This window comes from Peromyscus eremicus, chromosome 19 (genome assembly GCF_949786415.1).
Source record: "Peromyscus eremicus chromosome 19, PerEre_H2_v1, whole genome shotgun sequence".
Lineage (NCBI taxonomy): Eukaryota > Metazoa > Chordata > Mammalia > Rodentia > Cricetidae > Peromyscus > Peromyscus eremicus.
The window spans coordinates 44820318-44843621 of NC_081435.1; the positions used below are offsets into that span (position 1 = coordinate 44820318).

The 23304-nt window shown below is 41.5% G+C and overlaps 1 protein-coding gene across 3 annotated transcripts in view; it reads right to left on the bottom strand.

The window, feature by feature from the left end:
- Positions 1–216: 216 nt before the first annotated feature.
- C19H5orf63 (chromosome 19 C5orf63 homolog) overlaps positions 217–23304 on the bottom strand; it is a 29089-nt gene continuing 6001 nt past the window's right edge. For 2 of the 3 annotated variants that reach the window (XM_059246013.1, XM_059246015.1), the window contains 3 exons: positions 16681–16798; positions 12359–12415; positions 10739–11717 (listed from right to left, as the gene is read on the bottom strand). In XM_059246013.1, the coding sequence (XP_059101996.1) occupies positions 11538–11717; positions 12359–12415; positions 16681–16791 (348 nt within the window). In that variant the 5' untranslated portion in view covers positions 16792–16798 and the 3' untranslated portion in view covers positions 10739–11537. Of the gene's footprint in view, positions 1150–10738; positions 11718–12358; positions 12416–16680; positions 16799–23304 lie in introns of those variants that run through there. The other variant, XM_059246014.1, reaches the window with a different exon arrangement.

Sequence of the window (23304 nt, forward strand, 5' to 3'; positions counted from 1 at the left end):
TTGAAATGTGTGAGTGAGAGGTGGATTGAAGAAAGGAGACAGATGTGACAAGACAGTTAAGAAGTAGAGTTATTAAGCCCACTGCCCCTGGGGAGCAGATGAAAAAGCACAGGTGTGCACCTCGCCATCTCAGACTTCATAGGGGATTGGATCCAGTTTGATTTGTTATTTAGAATCACAGTTTAAAAAATGGTTGTTCAAATGACACCCAGCGACCAAATTGTAGCCGTTTATTAACACCTTGCCAAACAAAGATTTGATTATAGAAACCTTTACATTTCTAAACAAAGGAAATGCGTTGTGCATTGAAGCTGAACTGAAGAGGAAAATAGCATCCTACCATTCTGTGAACACTTTGAAAACAGACCTTCCCTTGTTGATGGACTGGTCATTTATGGCCTCTCCTAAATGACTAAGTATTTACCACTTACTCAGCTAGCTTCCCTAGAAACACTGCCTTTGGTGTGAGCAACTTGGATTTACTGCCTGGGCAACACCTCCCATCCACCACCCACACTGCTCCTTGGCTCAGTCCTCATCAACAGGTGTTCATGAGTATCACTTTGTTTTGTTTCTAAGAAGGGTGCAGACTCTGAAAAGCACAGGCTGAAGGTATGACATTTCAACTTTCCCTTACTGAGTGTTCAATAGGGAAGATCTGAAGTCATGACGTCTCAAGGATAAGAGGAGACCAGAGCTGCTGTTCCTCTTAAGCAGTCAGGCCTTGCCTGTGTTTTGCATTAGGAGGAGAGGCAGCCAGCTCCCGAGCAACAATAGAAGCAGTTTCTTCCTGTGAATGCTGGTATGCCCCCTGGGGATCTGTCAAGGCGTCCCTTGTGGGCTTGGGAGGGTGTTGCAAGGGCACTGCCTGCTGTTGGTAGAATTTGAGAACAGTGTGCCTGAAAGACGCCTTACAGGGGTTTACCAAGCAGGTTGCACTATTTAGGACACCACTCAGTGAGATGTGCTTCCCTGAGCCTGTCAGTGAACAATGATTGCAAGTCATTTTCAATGACAGTTGCCAGCGGAGCTAATGACAGCAGCCTCAGATGAGAAGAATTTATATAAGCAGTCACCTTTGAGGGCTGGCATCCCGGGTTCAAACCGCGAGTCTCAGAAAAGCAGTGGGAGTCTTCTGACCAAAGATTGCTGTGGAAATGAAGGAGAAAAAGACCAAAGGGTCAGATAAAGGTTTAAATAGCATGGCACCGGTAGAGCTATCTGGAATGAGTTAGTTAAAATGGCTGCCACTGGTTATGTGGGAAACCAGGAGTAAACAATTAACCTGATTGTCATGTAATTTGTTATGTAACTAGTTTTGGCAAGAGGCCACTTTTGTATTTTTGTATTTTTTTTTTTTTTTGCATAAATGTACCTTGGTACCAAGGGTACATTTTTTTTCCAGCTGTTACATCAGCCAGTGGCTTGACCCATCTTCTTTAATTTTATTTCTCAGCTCTTTGAGACTCTCAGACTCTTAGTTCCAGGTAGCTCCATAAGGGGATCCTCAAACTTTGTTTGCCATGGACTCCGAATGTTCTGCGATTTGCTCATAAGTTAAAGATTTGCTTCTTAATTCATGGTATATTGGAAATTGATGGGACTTTTTAAGGAGAGGGGCCTAGTGGGAGGGAGCTAAGTCATTGGGGGTGTGCTCTTGGGGAGGACATGATGAACTTGGACTCCTGTGTTTTTGCTTCCTATGAGGTGAGAACTTCACTTTGTACACCCTACCACCATATAGTAGGACTTTGCTGTGGGCCCAAATACAGCAGAACCAACTAACAATGTGTTAAAACCTCCAAAATTGTGACCCGAAATTAGCCTTTCCTCTTTTAAGTGTATTATTTCAGAGGTGATATTACAGTGGCAGACAGCTGACTGCCACTCTCATCGTTGGATTTGCCCCTCCTTCCCCAGTTCATTACTTACTTGAGACAGGGTTTTACTCTGTAGCCCTGGCTGGTCTAGAACTCAGAAATCTACCTTCCTCTGCCTCCCAAGTGCTGGGATCAAAGGCATGTGCCACCACACAGAGTCAGAGCACCTTTTTTTTTTTTAAATGTTAATTTATTTCCAGTATAAGGTGTGGACGAAGCCCCTAGAAATCCGAAGAGGCCGAGACCCTGTGTTAAGGTTTGAATGTGAAAAATGTCCCATAGGTGTGTATGTGTTTGAATACTCAGTCCCCAGATGTGGGTGCTGTTTTGGGAGGTTGTTTAGGGGAGCTGGGGCCTAGCTAGGTCTTACGTGTTAGCCCCTAGCCTCACTTGTCCTCCCTCCTGATCTACTGAAATATATGCAAGAGACCTGGAGCCCCTCAGCCACGTCCTCCTCACCGTTAATTCTTTCCTTCTTGACTTGCTTTATTTGGGCACTGAAGAAATACTTCTGCAATCATCCTGTCTCCTGTTTTCTGTGTCTCTTATGTGGAGGAGCTCTCTTTTCTGTGAGACAGCTGACTTGGCTACCAAAAAGCATCCCCTTTGTCAATCTGGGGTTTCAGAGGATACGCCCTGAACAGAATCAAAGCAAGTCTGTAACAACCTATGCTGAACGGGTCTTAACTGAGGTCTACAACTATATTCCTAGTCCTGATGACAATCGCAGTATGCTTCTAACTGGGCAAGGCATGTTCTCTTATCTGCTAGTGTGGCATCAGTGATAGGAGACGATCATGTTATGAGTTTGGTGAGAAAAAAAAAAGATTTAGTTCTAGGGTTTGAAGATTTATCTCTTTTAGAGAGCAAAAAAGTCGGAGCATTAAAAAGGTATCAATGAAAAATGACCATGCCTTGTGAACAGAAGGAACCAGTCTTGATTTCAAAATAATAATGGAGATTTAGAAGGATTGCAAATCCGTGGTTTAAGGATGATGGTTTGATAATAGCAAGCCAGTGGGGCAACCAGACCCTTAACTGCTCCCTTCTGGTAAGGCGATGTCTCTATTTAAATGAACATCTTGTGTCGAGTGTTTAAAACTCCCTTCTCTTCTCCTTCTCATTATTTAGTTGTTTTTTTTTTCAATGTTCAGCATAACTAAAGAGTCTTAAGCAGGGAATTGCACATAATTATGGGTTCTGAACCAGTGGCAAAGTGATGTTTCTTCTTAAATATTCAAAATCATCAACTTTCCTCTTCTTCCCTCAAATGGACAATTTAGTTAAAATGGCGGTCGTGTCCTCTATTACCATTGAAGGCATCATTTGGTCTCACTGTGTGCATTACAAAACATATCAAGAGCTATACAATATACTCTCCATGTATACACAGAAAATACCACTGTACATGAGTAGGGTAAAAGGGGGGACTATCTGAACTTTTACTCATTCACAGGGCGAGGAGATTTAAGCCTGTCTAATTCCAAGTCCCTGACTGTGCTGGACAGGTGGTGGCCCACATCTTCCAGCTGAGAGGTTGGTTAGTGTGCTGTGGGTGAGAACTCGGAGGCACCATTGCCTTCTCCACCGCTCCACCTTTTCTCTATTACTGGCTTCGAGAAATCTGACATTGCTAAAAACCCTGACTTGAAAACGCTTCACAAGAGCAGGATCCTTGCCAAAAACAGGGATCTTGCTAGTTTGCAAGGCAAGAGATGTCATGCAGAACAAAAGACTGAGACTACAAGCCAGTAGTCACAATGGGAATAAATCCTCCAATCTGTAGTTTCTGAATGTCTTAATTTCTCCAACCTACAGAGTGAGAATGGCTTTATTTTTGTTTCAAACCCAGGTCGAATGTCTGAGGTGCCTATTTAACATACGAAAATAGACCTGGCCTCCAGGTTCTCCCAGCATCCCTCAGTCCTTACCTGTTACAGGGCATGGTTGGCATATCCTGCCCTTTACCATGAACTCTCCAGCCCAGGGGCTGGGCTGCCCTTCCCCCAGAGGCTCTTCCCATATAATCCAGACATTTGTTACCTGCCCCTTTTGTACCTTTGGCCTCATGGCTGCTGCCCTGGTTCCCTCTTTCCCTTCTCCATTCCCCTCCCCCTTTCCCCACATGGCCCAGCTCAGTCTGGTCATGTCCACTCAGGACCTTTCCAGATGTCTCTGTCCTGCCTCTACCTATGCTCTCCCTTTTATCTACAATAAACTTTCTCCCCCACCATACCTAGGAGCAGTCATGGCCTTTCCTTTCCTTTTTCTTTTTTAAATTCAATTTTGAGAATACACTTACAAAGTAATATTGGATGAGTTATAGTTAAGTCCTAAATCTCAGCTCCTCTGGCAGTTCTTTCTCAGTCTCCCCCCTCCCCCCGCATCTCTGTCAGTATCCATTTTCTTCTCTCAGTATTAAATTCATAACAAAGAACACGGAGCAATGCTTTACTTACCAAGCCGAGGAATAAGCTGTTCTGTGTAAGGGAGCTTTCCAACTGATAGTTAGCTTAATGCCATTCTGTATTTGAACACTTTTGACTCATTGTTTTTATTTCTCTCTCTGTGTGTACATGTGTGTCATGCCTATGGAAGTCAAAACACAACTTGTGGGAGTTGGTTCTCTCCTACTATGTGAGTCCCAAATACTGAATTCAGAGCATTAGGCTTGGCACCAAGTGCCTTTATTCACAAGCCACCTCACTGGCCCCTTTATTCATTTTTGAGGAAGTTTTGAAAACGAAATGTGTTTCTCTTGCCTCAGTGGCCAGAGTATGGGCTGACCTTGTTGTGGGGACATGGGATGGCTGGGGTCTTCTGTATAACCCTGCCCTGCTGCCAGGGTTCTGCTGGAGGGGAGTTACAACATGTTGATGCATGGGAGTAGCTCACTTTGGCCACAGACTCAACTTGCCTTTCGCTTATATCATCTCCATATCCTGCTGTTACAGAATCACTCAGGAGCCTCTGTTGATATCTGCCTAGCCTGTTTCTAAGGACAGAGGCTTTTCATCACTAATACCTCATATGAAACATTTCAATATGCTCTTGACTCTCCTACGGGACCCTGGCTGGACATGTTTCTATTCCATTGTCTGGCATTGTTTCGGTGTTACTATTTTTCATCTTTTGTATGACTCTAATAATTTCTCCTTTTTTTCCTGAAGGCTTACATTTCAGGTTTTCAAATTCAGAAGCTTAGCTTTGGTAATTATTTCCTTTGAACCACAGGGGTGGTAAAATGCAAAGTATCAGTGCCTAAACTAGACTGACCAAAGGCCGGTCTTTGCTGGCTCTGCCTGCAAGGTCAATACGTATTTCTGCCTTCATAGACAGAGAAGATCTGTGGCAGGTATGGGATTTCGGGTCATAGGATAATGCATCCTGGTCTCCATGGTGAACAAGAGTCATGTAAATGTGGACCAAGAAGGGTTAACATAGTTTACTTTCCAGAGTTGGGGCCACCCTGGGGGAATCCTGAACTCCATTGCTAGACACTAACCTTTCCTAAGAGAGGCTGAAGATGAAGGCTGCCTAGTCCTGGGACCGCCTGGGGCTGCAGAGATAATCTTTCAGATCTTTTCTGAATACCATTTCTTAGAGGCTCAAATGGGTTTTCTGCGAAAACTTCTAAGAGATGGAGCTTTTCTGAATTTTTGACTCATTCTACTGTAATTCCTTCCAATCTACCTCTTCCTTCTCACAAAACTGGCCTTACAATGCCAACAACTGCATCGATTTCCCATTGCTATGGTAACAATTGAGCACAATTTGGGTGGTTTAACCGAACACAGATGTATTCTCTTATACTGCTTGTTATTTTTCGGCTGCTGTGATAAAATATTATACCAACAGCAACCCAGAGAAGGGTTTATTTTGGGTTATGGTCCCAGAGGGGGTGTCCACCATGGTGAGGAAGACATGACAGCAGGCAGCTAGTGTAGGGCTGAGAGATAACGTATCAAACACACATAGGAAGCAGAAAAAGTCAAAGTACGCAGTGGAACGAGGCTGTAAACCCCACTTGTCCTCCAGCAAGGCTGCACCTCCTGAAGGTTCCATGACAGCACCACCAAATACATGAGCCAGTGGACAACATTTTTCATTTAAACCACTTCTGTAGGCTAGAAGTCAAAAATAACTTTCAGTGGACTTGAGGTGTTAACAGAGCTGTTCACTCTGAAGGTTCACCTTCCTAATGCTGTGACCCTTTAACACAGTTCCTCGTGTCGTGGTGACCCCCCTCCAACCATAAAATTATTTTTCTTGATACTTCATAACTGTAATTTTGATACTGTTATGAAAATAGTAATGTAAATATCTGCATGTCCCAATGGTCTTAGGAGACCTGTGAAAGGGTCATTGGACCTCCAAAGGGGTCACGACCCAAAGGTTGGAAACCTCTGCTCTAGGGAGACTTTGTTGACCTTTTGCTTTTTTTACCCTCTGGAAGCCACTAAGATTCCTAAGCTCATGACCCCTTTCTTGTATCAGGCTAACCCCTTGCTTCTATTTCCCCATTTCCTCCTTCCTGTTCTGCAGTCAAATCTCCTTCTTGTCTCCCTCTTATTCAGACATGTGATTAAATGTGGATAATAGGATTCCTCCACAGTAAGATCCACCCCACTTTCAAAGTTCCTTTTCACTATAAGAAACATTCCCAAGTCTGGGGACAAGGACCCAAATATCTTGGGGGAATATTCAGTTTATGGCAGCACTGATTTCCTTGTTTTAAATCTGAAGTCTCTTCAGTCCTGTCCTAACTCTCTTGACATTTAAAGCTCTCAGTACCTAGGAAACCTTTTCTGAGGAGAGATTTATTTCCATTGATGTGGTATTATTCCTTTTTGAATGCAAGCCCTTGTGAGAAGGATCTCTGGCTATTGGTTTGGTGTGCTATCTCTATTGCTTGGGGCAGTGCTGGCACTACCAAATCACAGCTATCATATAACACTAAATGGACAAGCCCCTACCGTTTCCAGTTCTGTTGTCTCTCATCCCGTCACTGACAACTTCTTCTGCTTTGTGTGTAAAGATGGGTATATTCCAGGTCTTAGTACTTGCTTGCTTTCCTCCTAATATCCAACTGGATAAATTCCAACCACATCCTCTGGCTCTTAAATATCTGCACCTCAAACCTAGACCTGTGTTCCACACTTTGGATTTTAATCTTTACCAGGATGTGCCACAGCATGGCCAATTCATCATGTTCCATTTTCCCTAGCCATCAAACACAACCCAAACCCAACCTTCTCATCCTCTTATGCCTTCTGTTTCAGGGAATAAGCAGCAGGTTTTACCCAACAGTCAAAGCAAAAACACTGGTCGTCAACTGAGACCTCACACAGCTGTGTTTCCCAATCCTTCACTACCACCATCTTCCTACCAATTCAGTCAGCCATGAATTTCTGTCAACCTGCCTTAAATTCTTGGTAATTTTTCTGCCTAACATTCTTGTTCAATTCTTCTTCATTTCTACAAAGCGGGATATAAATGAACTCACCATCCTCTTGACTTTTGATGAGCATATCGAAATGACACATTCAAACATTTTGGATGCACAGCCATTACGGATCACTATTGCCTGCCCTGCTTCCATTCTGAGTGGACAAGGACTATGATCATGATCTGCATGTTGCAGGACCTTGGTCACCACAGCCAACTGGGCCAGGGACTGGCCTCTGTCCCAAAGGTGGCTCACAGTTGCAGTTTCCTCCTAGTTTTAGTCAATCACCTTACAATTTAGGTGGCTGATTGTAAAAGTCGAGTAAAATTTCTCTTGAGATTCCAAAATAGAGAAGCTGAGGGGAGCTGGCCTTAAGCTGCTCAGAGCATTGTGTTGTGGAATATCTCAGAAGGAGTTATGGGCATGGGTAGGCTGCAGCTTTGCAGTGGTCCAGTGTATGAGCAAGGGAGCTGGGGGCCTGGAGAGAATGACAGAAAAGGATGCCAGGGCATTGTGAGAGGGCATTATCTGTTTCCCATGGCTTGTAGTGGCATGCTGTGTTGCGATTTCTGTTGTAGATGCCATGAAGTTGTTACGTTATGGAACCCAAACCCTCCTCTGAGGGAATCCTGTTTTCTCAATGACCTGTCCAAACAGTATGTGTTCCAGCAAGTCCTTATGGCATTACCATGAGGCATCTGTAAAGAAGAGACTGAATGATTCTTTGAGGGCATCAGCAATGTTCCTTCTAATCCTTTTTAAAGTATTTGCTTAAAGGAAGCGGAGGTGGAGGGAAGGAAGGCTGCATCACTTTTGGGGGTAGATGTTGAGCTGATGGGATAAATCTTTACATAAGAACAAATCAGTCCCCATGAACATAATTTCAGACAAGTACCTGCGCTACAAATATCACAGGAAAATGACTGTAAGTGACATTCTGATACTTGTCAACAGTGGCATAATCAAATTGCTTTTTAGAAACCACATTTCTAGGTATCTGCCTTTCTCTTAGCCAGCTACTGGGACCAGAGGGATTGCTGAAGATTTCCAGGAATCCTCATCACAAAACCACCACTCTCTCAAATGAGAAGTAAATTGGTTGATATCTGCAAGGAAGAAACATTAGGCCTCAGTAATCAGTGCTCAGATTATGCGATAGCTAGAGTAAGCTCATATATGCTATAATATATAAACAATATATGTAGTAAATATATCGGTATCTATAAAAGGTAACTTATACTAGCCTTCTTTCATGCTTGGTTCACATTTGCTTAGGGAAGACAGACAGGCACACACACACACACACGTACGATCTCTCTCTCTCTCTCTCTCTCTCTCTCTCTCTCTCTCTCTCTCTCATTTACTTCTCTGGACAAACAAAATTGTAGCTTCCTTCGTAACGACAGCAAACATGATTGCCAAACCATCTCTCAAACGACTGCCAAAGACACAGACCACTGTGTTCTTACCTTGGGACCTACATATAGCTTTCTGACTACTCTTTTTTCCCCCAATAGATGGATGCCCTGTGGGCCCATCAAAATATTTTTTTTAATTTTTTTATTTTTTTCTATTATCAGCTTGATACAGTACAATTTCTTATCCTGATTGAGTAAACCCAAAACTTATTATAAGCCACAGTCATCCTGGGGTCCCCCCTGCTATGTAGCCTCCCTGGTTCTGACTACTATTACTGCACTCTCTCTTGAGACCAGGTAACGCCATACCTTTGGTTTTGGTGGGAACTAAGTGAGAGCCCACCTTCTTAACTTCTTATTTTAAATCCTCTCAATATCCTCTCCTTAATCTCCTGCAATACTGGATGTGACCTAATACTTTCTGGAATTGGTATTATTGTTTTTTAATGCCTTAGTCAATACCTTAGTTTGAATATCTTGAAAATAAGTACATTATAGATTTTTTTTTTTAACAAAGTGTATTGCTATGTAGCTCTGGCTGTCCTGGAACTATATAGAGGCTGGCCTTGAACTCACAGAGATTTGCCTGCCTCTGCCTCCTGAGTGCTGGAAGTAAAAGCGTGTACTACCACATACAGCCACATTGTAAAAATCTTTGTTTGCCTGAAAAAAAAAATGTCTACTGTTGAAACCACTACTGTACCTTTATATACTGTACTTCCTATACACCATAACCACTTGGTAGTACTCAGCAGGAGTACTCATGCTTCAGAGGAGCCAAATTCTACGCTTATAGCCAAGCCTACTGTCTGAGGGTCTGTCTGGTGTAGTGTAGAGTATTTGGATTCTCTGCCCAGAGACTCACTGAGCTACAGCTGAGGTGCTATCTGGGGCAGTAGTTCTCCCTCAAGGCTAGGTCCTCTTGGAGCTCATTGATTATTGGCAGAACTTACTTCCTTGAAGATCTAATGTCTCCATTCTCCTGTTGGTTGTTGTCCCAGGAACTATTGCTTTCCTAGAGACTACCACCCCCTCCCTGCCCCGTCTCCTGCTATGTGGCCCCAAACAGGCAGTTTCCAAGATAGATATTTTCTTGCCCCCAGGATAGCTAGAAATGACCTCTTTTACTTCTCTGAAGCTTTTCAACAGCTTGCCCAGTTAGAGCAGGAACACCCAGGATAATCTTCCCTTTGCCATATAATATACAGCTACACCAAAGATATTGCTATTCACTCACAGGAGAGGGAATTATACAAGAGTGAGGATACTGGTATCATTCTAGAAGTTTGTTTACTAAAGGGCTTAATGAATATAGTATCAACATGTGTAAATGATGAATACTGCTCTTTAGTTATAAGGCCTTTTTGATTTTAAATTTTTAGATTTACTTATTTTACTTTATCTGTATGAGTGTTTTGCCTGCATGCATGTACATGCACCACATGTGTGGCTGTTTGATCCCCTGGAACTGGGGTCATAGATGGCTGTGAGCTAACATATGGGTCCTGGAAGAGCAACAAGTACTCTTAAGACTGAGCCATCTCCAGACACTGGAAGGCTGTTTTGTTCTTTCTTAAATTGTGACTTTGGACAGCTTATTTTGTGTTGAACCCACAGTGGCTGGAGATGCTGTATCTGAAATAATACAATGGACTTTAGTAAGTCCAGAGAACATTAGAAATGCCAGGGTTCTGGGCAAGACCTGGCTAAGTGGCTGAGTGGCCGGATGACTATGGACTAGGTCACCCAAACTTCCTGAACTTTAGATTCTTCCTCATGTCTAATATAAGGATGATGTCTAAGGTTAATGGGCTATAATAGTCTATAATTCTAAGACTAAATCATACTGATCACTTACAGATCCAGTGGCTCATGATAGCCAATCAGTTCATAGAAGAACTTCGTAGTGATGTGACTTAAGAGAAAAATAATAGTTTTGTTTTAAGTGAATCCATTCCAATGTTTGACAGATCTGACAATACAAACAAGGGTACAAAACTGCATCTTTAATACTTTATATAAAATGATACTTTATGATTAGATGGTACATATGTTCAGTTATGATTAAAATGAATTTCCCCAAGATACTAAAATCTGACAAAGTTACTATCTTACAATTAGTTAAATTAACTTAATTGATGAGAACTTAAGGCAGTCCTCAACATCACAAGTCAATTCCACGATGACAAGTACAGCCGAGTCTGTTATATACATTCTGGAGGATTAAGTCTCCTTTGTCTTTCTGAAGAGAAGCCTCTTTGGCTAGGATAATTATTCTCTTCTATTCAACAAAAGTGAATGCTAATTTTAAACAGGTATTATTAAATTCCACTGAAATAGGCTGCATGCAGATGTGTTCGTTAAAACACCCCTTTGTTGACTGTGCACAGTTATTAACAATTCACATTTCACTTTCCTGAGGGAAGAGCATTTCCCCCACTGAAGTCAGGCTCCAGGGCTGTGAGCAGCAGGACTGCCGCGCCTCCTTCCCATCGGGGCACTGTCCCGTGCATGGCAAGTGCTTCCAACCTTGCACAAAAGGGAAATAAACTCAACGACCACACCACTCCCTCCCTACGGGGTCTGCCTCTGTACAAAGCACTTCTGGTTTACAAAACGCCCATCAGCAAACTGCTCTCACGTGGGTACCTGCATCAGTCAGAAGAGTAATGGCAACGTATTTATGGGATACCATCATAAGGGCACTGTGGACCTGACAAGGAAATCCATGACCCTAGTCATACCCTCAGGCAGACGCCTTCTGACAGAGAGGGTGGAAATCACGAGGCCTCAGTTTGTCTTCAGCACCTGCTGCTCAAGTTTCAGAAGCTGTTTTTCAAGCTTTGAGGTGTTCACTCGATGCATCATCAGAAACTGGCCATTCAGATGGAAGACGGGGATGTCAAATCTATACCTTTCATACCAAGTAGAATTTTCTGGAAGTGTGATGTCCACCTCCTGCAATATAAACTAAAACATGGATAGGTTACAGCACTGGGTTTACAGGCTATGGAGTATTGTAATAACCACAATGATGTGCCAACCCCAGACTTTGTAAAGGAGAAAACCCACAGGTTGCTGTAGACCTACAGTAGTCCAATGGCCCAAAATTCCAAAGCCTGACTGGCTTCCTTACATTGCACTCTACCTCCTGATTTCCCTACTTTTCTGTTACACCTGCTCCATTCAGCAGCAGGGCTCTGCTCTGTTCCCAATGAAATAAAACATGTCCTAGCTAGGAAGTTGCCTAGAAATAAGGATGTAAATGTCTTGGTGTAAAAATGGGCAAGCTAACAATGGTTTGCTAAAGGAAAATACATTCACAGAAGTTACAAAGTAAGATAAAAGGAATAGGACCAAAGTTTAAAGTAAGCATGAACACTCTTGATAGTTAACTCTGAGTCACAGTAAGAATCAGAGTGGAAAAAAATACAGTAATATTCAGAGAAAACCACTTAGGGGTAATGAGTTTCATGGAAGTCAATACTAAACTCTCGGAGGAATAAAAACAAACTCTAAATGAAAAATCATTTAATCTCTTTTCCTAAAGAAAGGATCTCAGCAGACACTTTATACAATAAACTCTATCCACCCATATACATGAAAGTTACCCTGTCTTTATAAGGCTTGAGTACTTCTCTGGCTTCATCACAGAGCGGGCATGGATCCTACAGGAAGAACAAAAGCTGTTAGAGCCAAAGGCAGGTATCTGGTATAGCACCCCCCCACCCAAGAAAAAACCAAACACACACTACAGGCATATTACATTTACTGCAAAGGGCAGTTTTCTACTAGGTTAATCACATGGCTTTATTTCCAAAGCAAAACATTACCACAGAATCTCATAAACAGCTACTATTTCATGAGAGATGCTCTCTGCACTTTTTGGTTGGTTTTATTTTCCTCATATATACCTACTGCTGCTGCTGCTGTGTGTGCATATTACATGCTCCCTATTTTTCACTGACCTATCTACCTAGCTAAGGGCTCTGCCCTTCCTAAGTAAGGAGCAATTTGGTGGCTTCATACAGTTGACCTGAATGGTTTAAGTCTTTTCTGACTAGGAACTACTGAACTTCATGAGCCTGTTTTCCTAATCAGTCCAGAGGAATAATTCTATCAGGGAGGAGTGAAACAGTGACTGCGCTACCCTTAAAGAGGAGAAAAAAAAAGTCTCTTCAATTCAGATGAACGACTGTAGCACTTCACAGTGTTTTTCCAGTTTCAGTATCAGAGGTCTCCACAATGGACTAAAGTTCTACCTGAAGCATAGGCAAGTCCTAGGACCCGCTGTGGTTTGTATTCTTCACCTGCCTTATGGGAAAGATGGGGAGAACACAGATTGGCAGATATTAACAGTCTCTTAGCCTCTGTGCCTAAGAAAAGAGTCCAGTTATAGGTTCTCTTATGTGAGCTCCAAATAAGACAGGATTACTACTGCTTGTGTAAAAACTGTTCAAAACAGACTCACTATTACTGTTACTTGTGTCAAAGCTGCTCAACACAGATTCAGTATTAGTTCTGCTTGTGTAAAAGCTGCTTTTTAATATATTTGGAAGAGATAAGCTATTATGTAAAAGACAGGCCTTTTTTTTTCAGCGTAATTCAGAGCATGTTTTGAAAATAAGGACTTGGATATTTCTAGATATTTTTGGCTGGATTCACCTCATCAAATTGTTATTAGCATTAACAATAAACAGACTGTGGATAGTTTGTTGCTGTAAGATAATCCTGCTGGTATTTTCTGAGAAATTGTCAAAAGATCAATGCAAGAGCTTAAAAGTAAAAGCAAAACAAGAACATGCTAAGTTGTAGATGTACCAATTTTTGTTTTTGTTTTTGTTTTTCAAGACAGGGTTTCTCTGTTTAGTCCTTGCTGTCCTGGAACTCACTTTGTAGATCAGGCTGGCCTCAAACTCAGAGATCTACCTGCCTCTGCCTCCCAAGTGCTGGGATTAAAGGTGTGCGCCACCACTGCCTGGCCTCAAATGTATTTCTTTATAGTTTTCTTTTATAGTAAAGCTTGAGACGAGCCTAGTAAAGGTGTTTTGCTTTTAAAATCAGGTTTGTGGAAGTTTGTGTAAGTTGCTAATGCAAATATATGAGTGTGTATCTATGTATACCTTTCCAAAGGTTCATCACCCTTTGGAAAGGATCAGGCCCCAAGACAAGAAAAGGCCCATGGTCAGGATGGCCTTTCTGAGATTCTCCACAGTAGTTGTTTTTCATTCTGTTCTTGAACTGTTGGATTGTTATCTAACACCCACTCATCCTTTCTTGTAGCAAGAAAGCTACAGTTTTGTTCCATAGGAGGTACTCTCAGCATGTAGCTAATTCCATCTCTACATAAGAAAGGGGGAACACTTGACAGGTGCAAACATTCAGGGCATCCTATCTCTTTTGCCTATGATTGGTTCAGGGATGGGCCAATCAGAGCCATGAATAGCCATGGGCCTCCTGTTGAGATTTCTATAGATATTTGAGATGTGAGATCTGGGCTTGTGGTTGTTGCAGTCATAAACGAGAAGAGGCAATATGAAGATGAACTTAATCCATAAGATTACAAAGCTGAAGAGGCTGGTAATCTTGTTTTCTGAATCAAGCACTCCCTGGAACCAGAAACCAAAACAACCCAAGAAACCCCTCTTTTAAACTCAATCTGCAAAGTATACTCTACTACTTGTCATAAATAAAGGACAAATTCTTGTCTTATATACTTCTTTTATTGGACTGTGCGTTACTTATGTCTTATTGTGTACTTCAGTATGTAGTTTAGTATACATATTAAGATGAGTGGAAGTTTGGGTTTTTGTTTGTTTATTTTCTGCAGATGTTCTTGGCTATCTCAGCTGCTGCTGGAACCAAAAAACAGTGCATGGCAATCATAGGCCAAGTGAGTACAACTAGTTTTGTGGGGGATATTGTCTCAGATAATAGAATATTTTTGGCTCTATAATTTCCAACATTACAATATATATTGATGACAGAAAAGCAATTTAGACAAAATATTCTCAATTAGAAGTTTAACTTTGCATTTTTGGAGGGTGGGGTGAAGTTCAGATAAGGTCTTGTTATGTAAGCATGGCTGGTTTGGTACTTGCTATGTAGCCTAGGCTGTATTGAGCCTGCTGCAATCCTCCTGCCTCACTCTGACTCCCAAGTGCTGGGCGACACAGGTGTGGACCATCACAACTGGCAGACTTTGTTATTAGGCAACTATCAGAACTTTTTTTTTTTTTTTTTTTCGAGACAGGGCTTCTCTGTGTAGCTTTGCGCCTTTCCTGGGACTCACTTGGTAGCCCAGGCTGGCCTCAAACTCACAGACATCCACCTGGCTCTGCCTCCCGATTGCTGGGATTAAAGGCGTGCGCCACCACCGCGCGGCCAGAACTTTTTTAAAATTATCAAATGGCTAAAACTTGAAAAATCTATCAAAAAGACCTTTTTTTTTTTTAAAAAAGTTTGAATTGCTGGGTTTAAAAAAGTAACTCTGTTGTCTTCACGTTTCTTTTTTATTATAAATTCTACAAAGTGATGTTAACTAGGAAGAAGACATTACTGATGCTTGTACTATAAAATTACAGGGTGAAAAACTCGTAAAAATTTTAAACTAAGGCTGGGAAGAGATGGCTCAGCAGTGGAAGCGTTTGCAGTACAAGCGTGGGGACTGGGTTCAGACCCTTAGAGCCCACGTAAATGTTGGGTGGGCATGGTGGCTTGCCTGGAAGTCCAGTGCTTGTAAGGTGGAGACAGGAGATTCCCAGGCCACGTCAGTTAGATAGACTAGCTATATCCCTTATGTCTGAGAGATCCTGCCTCAAAGAATAAGGTGGAGAGTGACTGAGGGAAGACTCCTGATATCAACCTTAGGCTTCCATATGCACCTGCACACACACGTGTGCTCACATTCATAGAAAAAGGCATATATCCACATATCTCTTACACACACACACACACACACACACACACACACACACACACACGCACCCCTGTGGCTTAACAGTAGTGCTAGGGATAAGAAAACCAGTACAATCAGTCTTCATTATTCATAGGTCATTTGTGAATTTACCTATGTGATAAAATTTGTAACCCCCCAAACAATACTGGAAGCACTTTTATGGTCAGTCACGGACATGCTTATGCACAAAGCTCTAACAAGTTTGAGTCGTCAGAAGTGTTCATTTCTAAAGTAAGGTCTAATAAGGTAATACTTTGCCTTCTTGTTTTAGCTCCCATATTGTAAACATAAGTCAGTATCCTTACGGGTAGTCCCATGGGTGTGACTGTATGGGTAATGCCATTTTTTGTGGCTGTGTTTTTTGTTGCTGATTTAAAAAACAACAACAACCCCTAAGCATGGTGCTAAAAGAAAGCTGTGATGTGCCTCATGGAGAAAATACAAATGTTAGACAAGCTTCATTTAGGCATGAGTTGTAGTATTGTTGGCCATGAGCAAAATACTAATGACTAAACAATATGTATTTTACATCTTTAAACAGAAACACCCATTAACTAAGGCTATACATTTAGTTTATTCACAAAAATACTGTGGCCAGGGGCTTATGGGAACCCAATCCATGACTTCTCCTAGGTTTAGTATTTGCTAATTCAATGTTTATGGCGTTTTTAGGACATAACTACCACAACTAACAAGAACTGACTTATTTCTAAATAGCACATTTTTAAACACCATAATTACGATCTATAATTCTGTTTTAAACGTAGGGGTAAAATGACCATTGTATATATTAGTGTACCCTCAATAACTGAGAAACAGTGAAATGTCTGGGGAGGAAAAAGTGAAGAACAGGTCTGAAAAAAATTTTCCTACTGCTTTTCTTTATAGATTTGACCCCTTTTCATGGATATATACCTTTTTTTCACCCAACAATACTTTATTTTTTAAGTGTAATTTTAGTTTTTCACTAAGTACCTTTGTGAATAAGGTCAGCACAGGCAGAGCTGTGTTAGAGGCAGAGAGATTTCGCAAGAGTCCAAAGGAGGCTTTGGCAATCTGCAGGCTATTTCCTTGAAACCAGAGCATTTTAATTCTGCCAAAAGAAAAATAAGCCAGTAAACTTACTGCACCATCGACTGCTCTTTAGAATACAAGCAGTAACTTGCAGGCTTACGATTGGATCTGAAAGTTTCAGAATTGTATCTTTGAGTCCAGGAGTGTCAGAGAGGTCCAGATGTTTGGCAAGTGTCCACAAAGAATTCGCTGTACTCCAGGCAAAACAGAATTTAGAATTTAAAAAACAGAAAAAGAAAAGAAAAAAAAAAAACCCCAAACCCTATTTATGGATTAGTTTTGTGCCTAATCACTTGGTTTCTGTAAGCAAACTGCATGAGTTTGTTAATTTGCATATGAAATTAAATTTCAACTGCAGATGTTGCCAGCATCCTGATGACTCCCTAAAAGTGGAGGTGTCCTGAGATGGTTTTTAGTCACAAGGACAGTTTAATCTTATTGGCAAGCATCCAACACCACCCAGCCTTTCCATGGTAAAAGAAATAGGACCAAAATGGCATACAGTTCCCAGCTGACAGCGTAAGCCATTTCCAAGGAGATCTCTGCTCCTACACTGGAAGAGACGGAGAAGCACCAAGTTGCTGGTAGAGAAACTGAAAGAGACGCAGTCTGAGTTAACTTGTCAGGGAAGAAAGTCTGTTCAACACCTTAAGAAGTGTTTTCAAAGGAGAGTGCCACGATTTTCAAAAGCTTCATCCATAAATGCACCGGTGTTTTCACTGGAGAGATTCCAGAAGGAACAGTTTAATAGCAGCATGTCAAACACTGGGGTTTGACGCTCCCTCATTCTGCTCCTCTGCTTGACTAACACACCCTATTATTCCTACTTATTCTACCGAGCCTCCAGCTTTGTCTCTAAATCTATAAATGTTACCATTTCACTTCTAAAACACATGTTATGTATAGTTTTACCATTTGCCAGTACTCCCAAGATGAACTCATTCCTGGGATCATCACTTCGTCACTTCACTTTCCCTCTCTATCTACCACTTTCTCCTCCTTCACGCTGGCAAGTGGCACCCGTGAAAATTCCCCTTCTCGTCTTTCAACACCAGAGACTATTTCTTCTCCAGCAGCACTGCCCTTGCCTCTCTTCTCTACACGAAGAACACAGAGCTTCTCCTCACTGCCCTGGGATTCAGATGACCTTTTTGAAGAGTCTACTGACCTTACCAATGCCGGCTAGTCTGGGATTCCCTATCCTCATAGTCACTATTTTTGTTAACCAACTTAATGCACAACCTTATTATATGTGTTTCCATTTCGGGATGCCCCTTACTATTTACAATTATTTATGTCCCTTCTACTACAGTGCAGCTCTGTAAGAACAGGTATTGTTCACCCCAGTATTTCTCAGCATACACAATCAGTGTGCACATAACAGGTACTTTAACAGCTGCTCATACTAGAGTGAGCCTTTTCCTCCTACATCCTCACCTCTGCTCAGTCACTCAGTGTGGACAGCCGTCATTCTTCAGCACTGTCTCTAAACTAAGTCGCTGCTCCTCAGGGTGTCTATTGACTTTGGACTGAGGCACTGCCGTTTCCACTGCCACCACTTCAAATCTCCTGTGCTCTACTTCACAGAGCAGGGCCTTATTAAGTGCTACTCTTCTCTGGCAACTAGGCTTCTCAGTGTAAATTAGCCTTAGGCTTATTTCAGACAGAATGATATGACTTTAGAAAAAAACTACCAACTCATACCAAACTACAATAAAGACCACAGGACAAAAAGCTCAAATACTGATCCATGAAAGCAATGCTCTTTCCTTTCTCATAATCCTCTACCCTTCCACTTCTATCCAGATTTCCCCGCTAACTAAATGACCTGGCAATCCAAGAAAAAGGAATGTACTAGGAATTCTGCAGGAATCTGCTATTTATAATCACTTTAGAAACTGAATGTATACAATGCTACAATATTCTGTGGGATTTTCAACTAAGTGTTAAGCTTTGGTATCCACATGAATTATAAAATTAGCTGTATAAACAGTGGAGATATAGGCCTTGGAAATGAGAAGGATGGGACCTGCTATGGCAGTGTCCCAAGACCATAACCAGGATGGTGAACTACAGCCATATGCTTTTGGGGAGGCACAGACGATTCACTGGAGTTTGGCTGGAATGGAAAGGAAAGGAAAACTTATTGCTTCTACCTAGCTGACTTGAGACTGAGGTGTTAAGGCTTTAAAAAAAAAATTCACACCAACAATGGAAATCGGCTTCAGTATTTCCAACATGACAAAACACAGCATGTGGTCTTGGCTGCACCCAAGACAAATAAATGCTGTCACAGTAAACAGAGCTGCCGTGCATTTCATATTTGCTGCAGTATTTGTCCAACCAACCAGAGAACTAAGCAGAGTCTTCAGTGATGCTACAGCCACTCTGCTTACAACGACTGCTATTTTCGACTCACTCTTTCTGCTTTCCCACATATTTTTAATTACTTAAACCTGGCACATTTATTTACCGAGAAAGACATCAATGCTATGCAGTTTTACAACCTGTGTATTTTTTAATGGTCTAAGGTACATGCATTTTTTACTATATTGTTCAATTAACTTATTTCTTTCACAGTAATGTATCATAACTTTATATTAGAGCCTGATATAAAGAAAAAGCTCCACATTCTTTAGCTAGACAGATATTAAAGCTAAAATTCCTTAATTCTTAAAGTTCACTTATAGCTGTAAAAGTTAAATGAAAAATGATATTCTCCAATGGGAACACTTTAATATGCTCCTGAGATTGTTATACTAACTCTGTAACCCTAACACCATTGCTGTCTAAGTCACATTCACCAAATTACGTCTTCTTGAAGTAAAATCTTTATGTAGGCTACTCTATCAATGTGACATTTTCATTAGTCTGATTAATTTTGAACCGTATCTTAGCACTATAAAAAAGCATCCTGAAAGGTGGTTTCTGCCTATTAGCTCCCAAGTGTGAGCTGCCAAAATTCCACCCTAACCCCCTGTACTGGGAACTGAACTTATGGACTCACAAATCCTGGAGTCTCACTAAATAGCCCAGGCTGTCCTTGAACTCACTCTGTAGTCCAGGTTGGCCCTGGACCTGCACTCCTCCTGCCTTGGCCTTCTAAGCAGCTGAGATTAGAAACCTGCAACACTAGGCCTTACTGACAACATTGTTTTAAAATTATGTCACGTTAGTCATGAAATAAGTATTCCTATTATACAGACAGACACAATTTTACCCTTTGTATTTTGTTATATGTCTCTGTGACAGGAACACAAAGAACTGAGCTCACGATATCAAAGAAGTACAATTGGGTCACCTTTGTCCCAGACTCGAAGAAAGTAGAAAAAGCATAAAACTGGATTTAGAATGTGCTTAAAGAAAATTCTGAAGCCTAACAATAAAGACGGTGACTCCCGCTGTTTCAAGTCTAGTGCCACTCAGAGGATCCCTGAAAGAGAAAGGGAAACTGGCCTTGCACCACAACTGAGGCGGACTGCATTGGTCTTTCTGGCAGAATCAAATACAACATGGGGGGAGGACTGATTGGACCAATTCAGCCTTCCTTGAAGCAAGACAGAGAAGATATCTTAACTCTATAGCATTTCCCTGAGAAGCACTGACGGGCATACCATGAAAGCGACTGATTATAGTACAGGAAGACGCGATGGTTGTTTGAGCCTTTATTAAGGATTATTCATTTCGGCATGATGAGCTGCCCAGGCTATGGCTGCACATCACTTCTGTGGGGCTCCTGGATTTTTCAAACACTGTGAGCATCTGATTAGGAGGGAAACAACATTGTTCTCGCTTGAGTAGAGAAACTGACCTTCACTGACCAGAATTTTATTCATTCAAAGAGTCCTTTGGTACACCAAAGCTCTAAACTCACATAATCATTCATCAGCAAGCTGCAGTGTTAGTTCATGTGCAAAATCAAGAAGTCTATATAAGCCCAGGTACCGCCTTGGTTATTAACAGATAATGTTGGAGCTTCTGCACAAGACTCTAATGTAAATTTAATGCTGAGCTGACATTAACCAAACACTATTATCATAGCTCTTGCTGAACCTGTGTTCTATAAAGAGAGCTCAAGGTTTCTGTTTAGTCATTTGTGCCGTGTGAGAAGTTAAGTGCTCCACTTCATATGCATTACCATCTAAGTATAACATCCCTATTTTTACCCAAATGAAAAGAAACACACACCCCTCTTTGGGGAACAAACCCCATATTTTAGCACACTGAAGCTTTATGTAATTAGGTGAGGGTGCTGAGGTGACAACTCAGGTCACTGGGTTCTACCTAGCCTAGGGAAACAGGGACAAATGATGCCTCCCTGACAAACAGCTGTATGTGAACCCCACTCCTTTCCACCTAACTTAAGATCCTGGGTGAAGAACAGACGAGGGAGGAAAGGGCCTGTGTGCAGTGATGAGGAAAGACACCACACATGGACAAAACCTAAACTTCTCAGTGAACAGATACTTGGAGGTGTCAATTCCAAGGGGTAAAGAAGACTATGGAGCGTAGGTGGTGGGTAGAATCTCGGGTGCTTTCCAGTGTCTCAGCCTCAAAGATGTGGTACCTGGCTGGGGAACTAAGAGGGTGGCATCAAATCAGACAAGGCCTTACAGCAGGATCCTGACATTTGCTTGTGGACCACTGCTCAGCTTCACTCTGACTATGCAGTTTGAGTTGATGAGTTGCTGGCCAGCTTCCCATGCATTGGGGCATTTGTCTTTGACATGGTTGTGCCACGTGAACAATACACATTCACTCAAGACTTCACCTGCTCTTTACACATTCACTCAAGGATTCCTTGACTCCCCGCAGATCATGGAATAGAGATCTGGATACCTCTGTTTCTATGCTCAGACTCCATAGGTGCCATATTCAATTTCATTTACACATAATTGGTTTGCAAGAACTTTTTGAAAATGTTCTTTAGCTGTTTCCAGTTAAGGACTTGTCTACACAGTAACATTACCATTTCATTGAAATTATAATTTACAAACCTACCATTTAATTCATGACCATCCCTTCTAACTCTCAGTAAAATTAAGCCATTACATTTCCCCTTCATGTATCCTGGTGTTTAGTTTTTTTTTCTCTCCAAATAAACCTTACATCAACTTCATATACTATATACAAGCAACGAGAATTCTAGATGGAGTTTGTGGATTCAGTAGGGTGATTCTTAATTGAGATAAAAGCTATACCATGCTTTACAGTATTAGCAAACTAATGACCATTTACTCACTAGTTCCACAATGGTGAGGAAAGGAATGGTTGAAAGTAAATAAGAGATGATCCTCATTCATGAAGAGCCAAAAAGCTGGTCAGAACATTAACATGTAAGACAGGTAAAGCAGAACGACAGGAAGTCTAACAACAGGGGCATACAAAATGCTGTGAGAGAAAGGAAAACATGAGCACCGTGGGCTAAGACTGGAGATACTGTCACAGGGAAGGGCTTCAAATTATTTAGGACTTAGAGCTATACAGACAAAACAGGAAGCACTCCAAATCGAGCAAAGAGAAAGAATAGTGGAAAGTCAGCTGGGAAGGAGGAACAGTGTAGGACTCTAGAGAATTTTTAATACTTGTCAAGCCATGTGTGATTGCCACGTTCATCTTGGGAACCACTGATGGGTTTGAACAGTGTTTTAGAAGATTACTTTGTTAGTAGTCAGAAACATTGAGACTCAAGTGGACAGTGACATATATAAGTTTGGTACTCATGTGAAGAGCAAGAGCTAAAGATAAAGATTAGAGTTTTCATTGGTATGAAGATTGTTTCTGAAGCTGTGAAACTAGATGAGATAATCTCAGCAGTACAGAAAAGGGGGGTTCAAGGTAGGTCTTTGAGGCAATCCAACTTGCAGCCATCCGGTAGAGAAAAGGCAGGACAAGCAGTACAACTGTGGAGATAGAAGGAAAGCAGAAAGTATGTCACCATAGAAGCTAGTGGAAAGGATGTTTCCAGAATGAAGGAGCAGTCCATCGGCCACCAGTGATGAGGGCTTGTGTGGAATGGGACAGTGAGATGACACACATGAGTCAGGAGAGATGTTCCTGACGTTGTTATAGGTATTAATCCTATAGCCAATGTATGCTACTAACACATACCCTTGACTGCTTCCTGCCTGATTTAACAACTTAAAAGGAGGAAAAGAGTGGAGACAAATGTTGACTATCTTCAAAGGGACAATAAATTAAAAAAGCTGTGTAAATCAAAACAGAACATAGAATCAAAGCTTAATTATTGGCTATGGAATAATCCTAAGAGGTATTTTATAAATAATGACAATGATTTTTTTTTTCTGGAACTTTGCTTTTATTGGCCCCAGACAGCAGACTTACATTCCTAGCAACAGTGGTTTCAGAAGTGAGAAATGGTAGGACTGAAACATACTTTGGATACAGTTCAACATTTCAGACTGTGAACACCACTTAAGTGGACAGCACTGTGTCTATGCAAGATTGGACAGCAAATACCCTGGCAGGAGGTTGTGGCTTAATTCACTCAGAAATTTTCAGAAA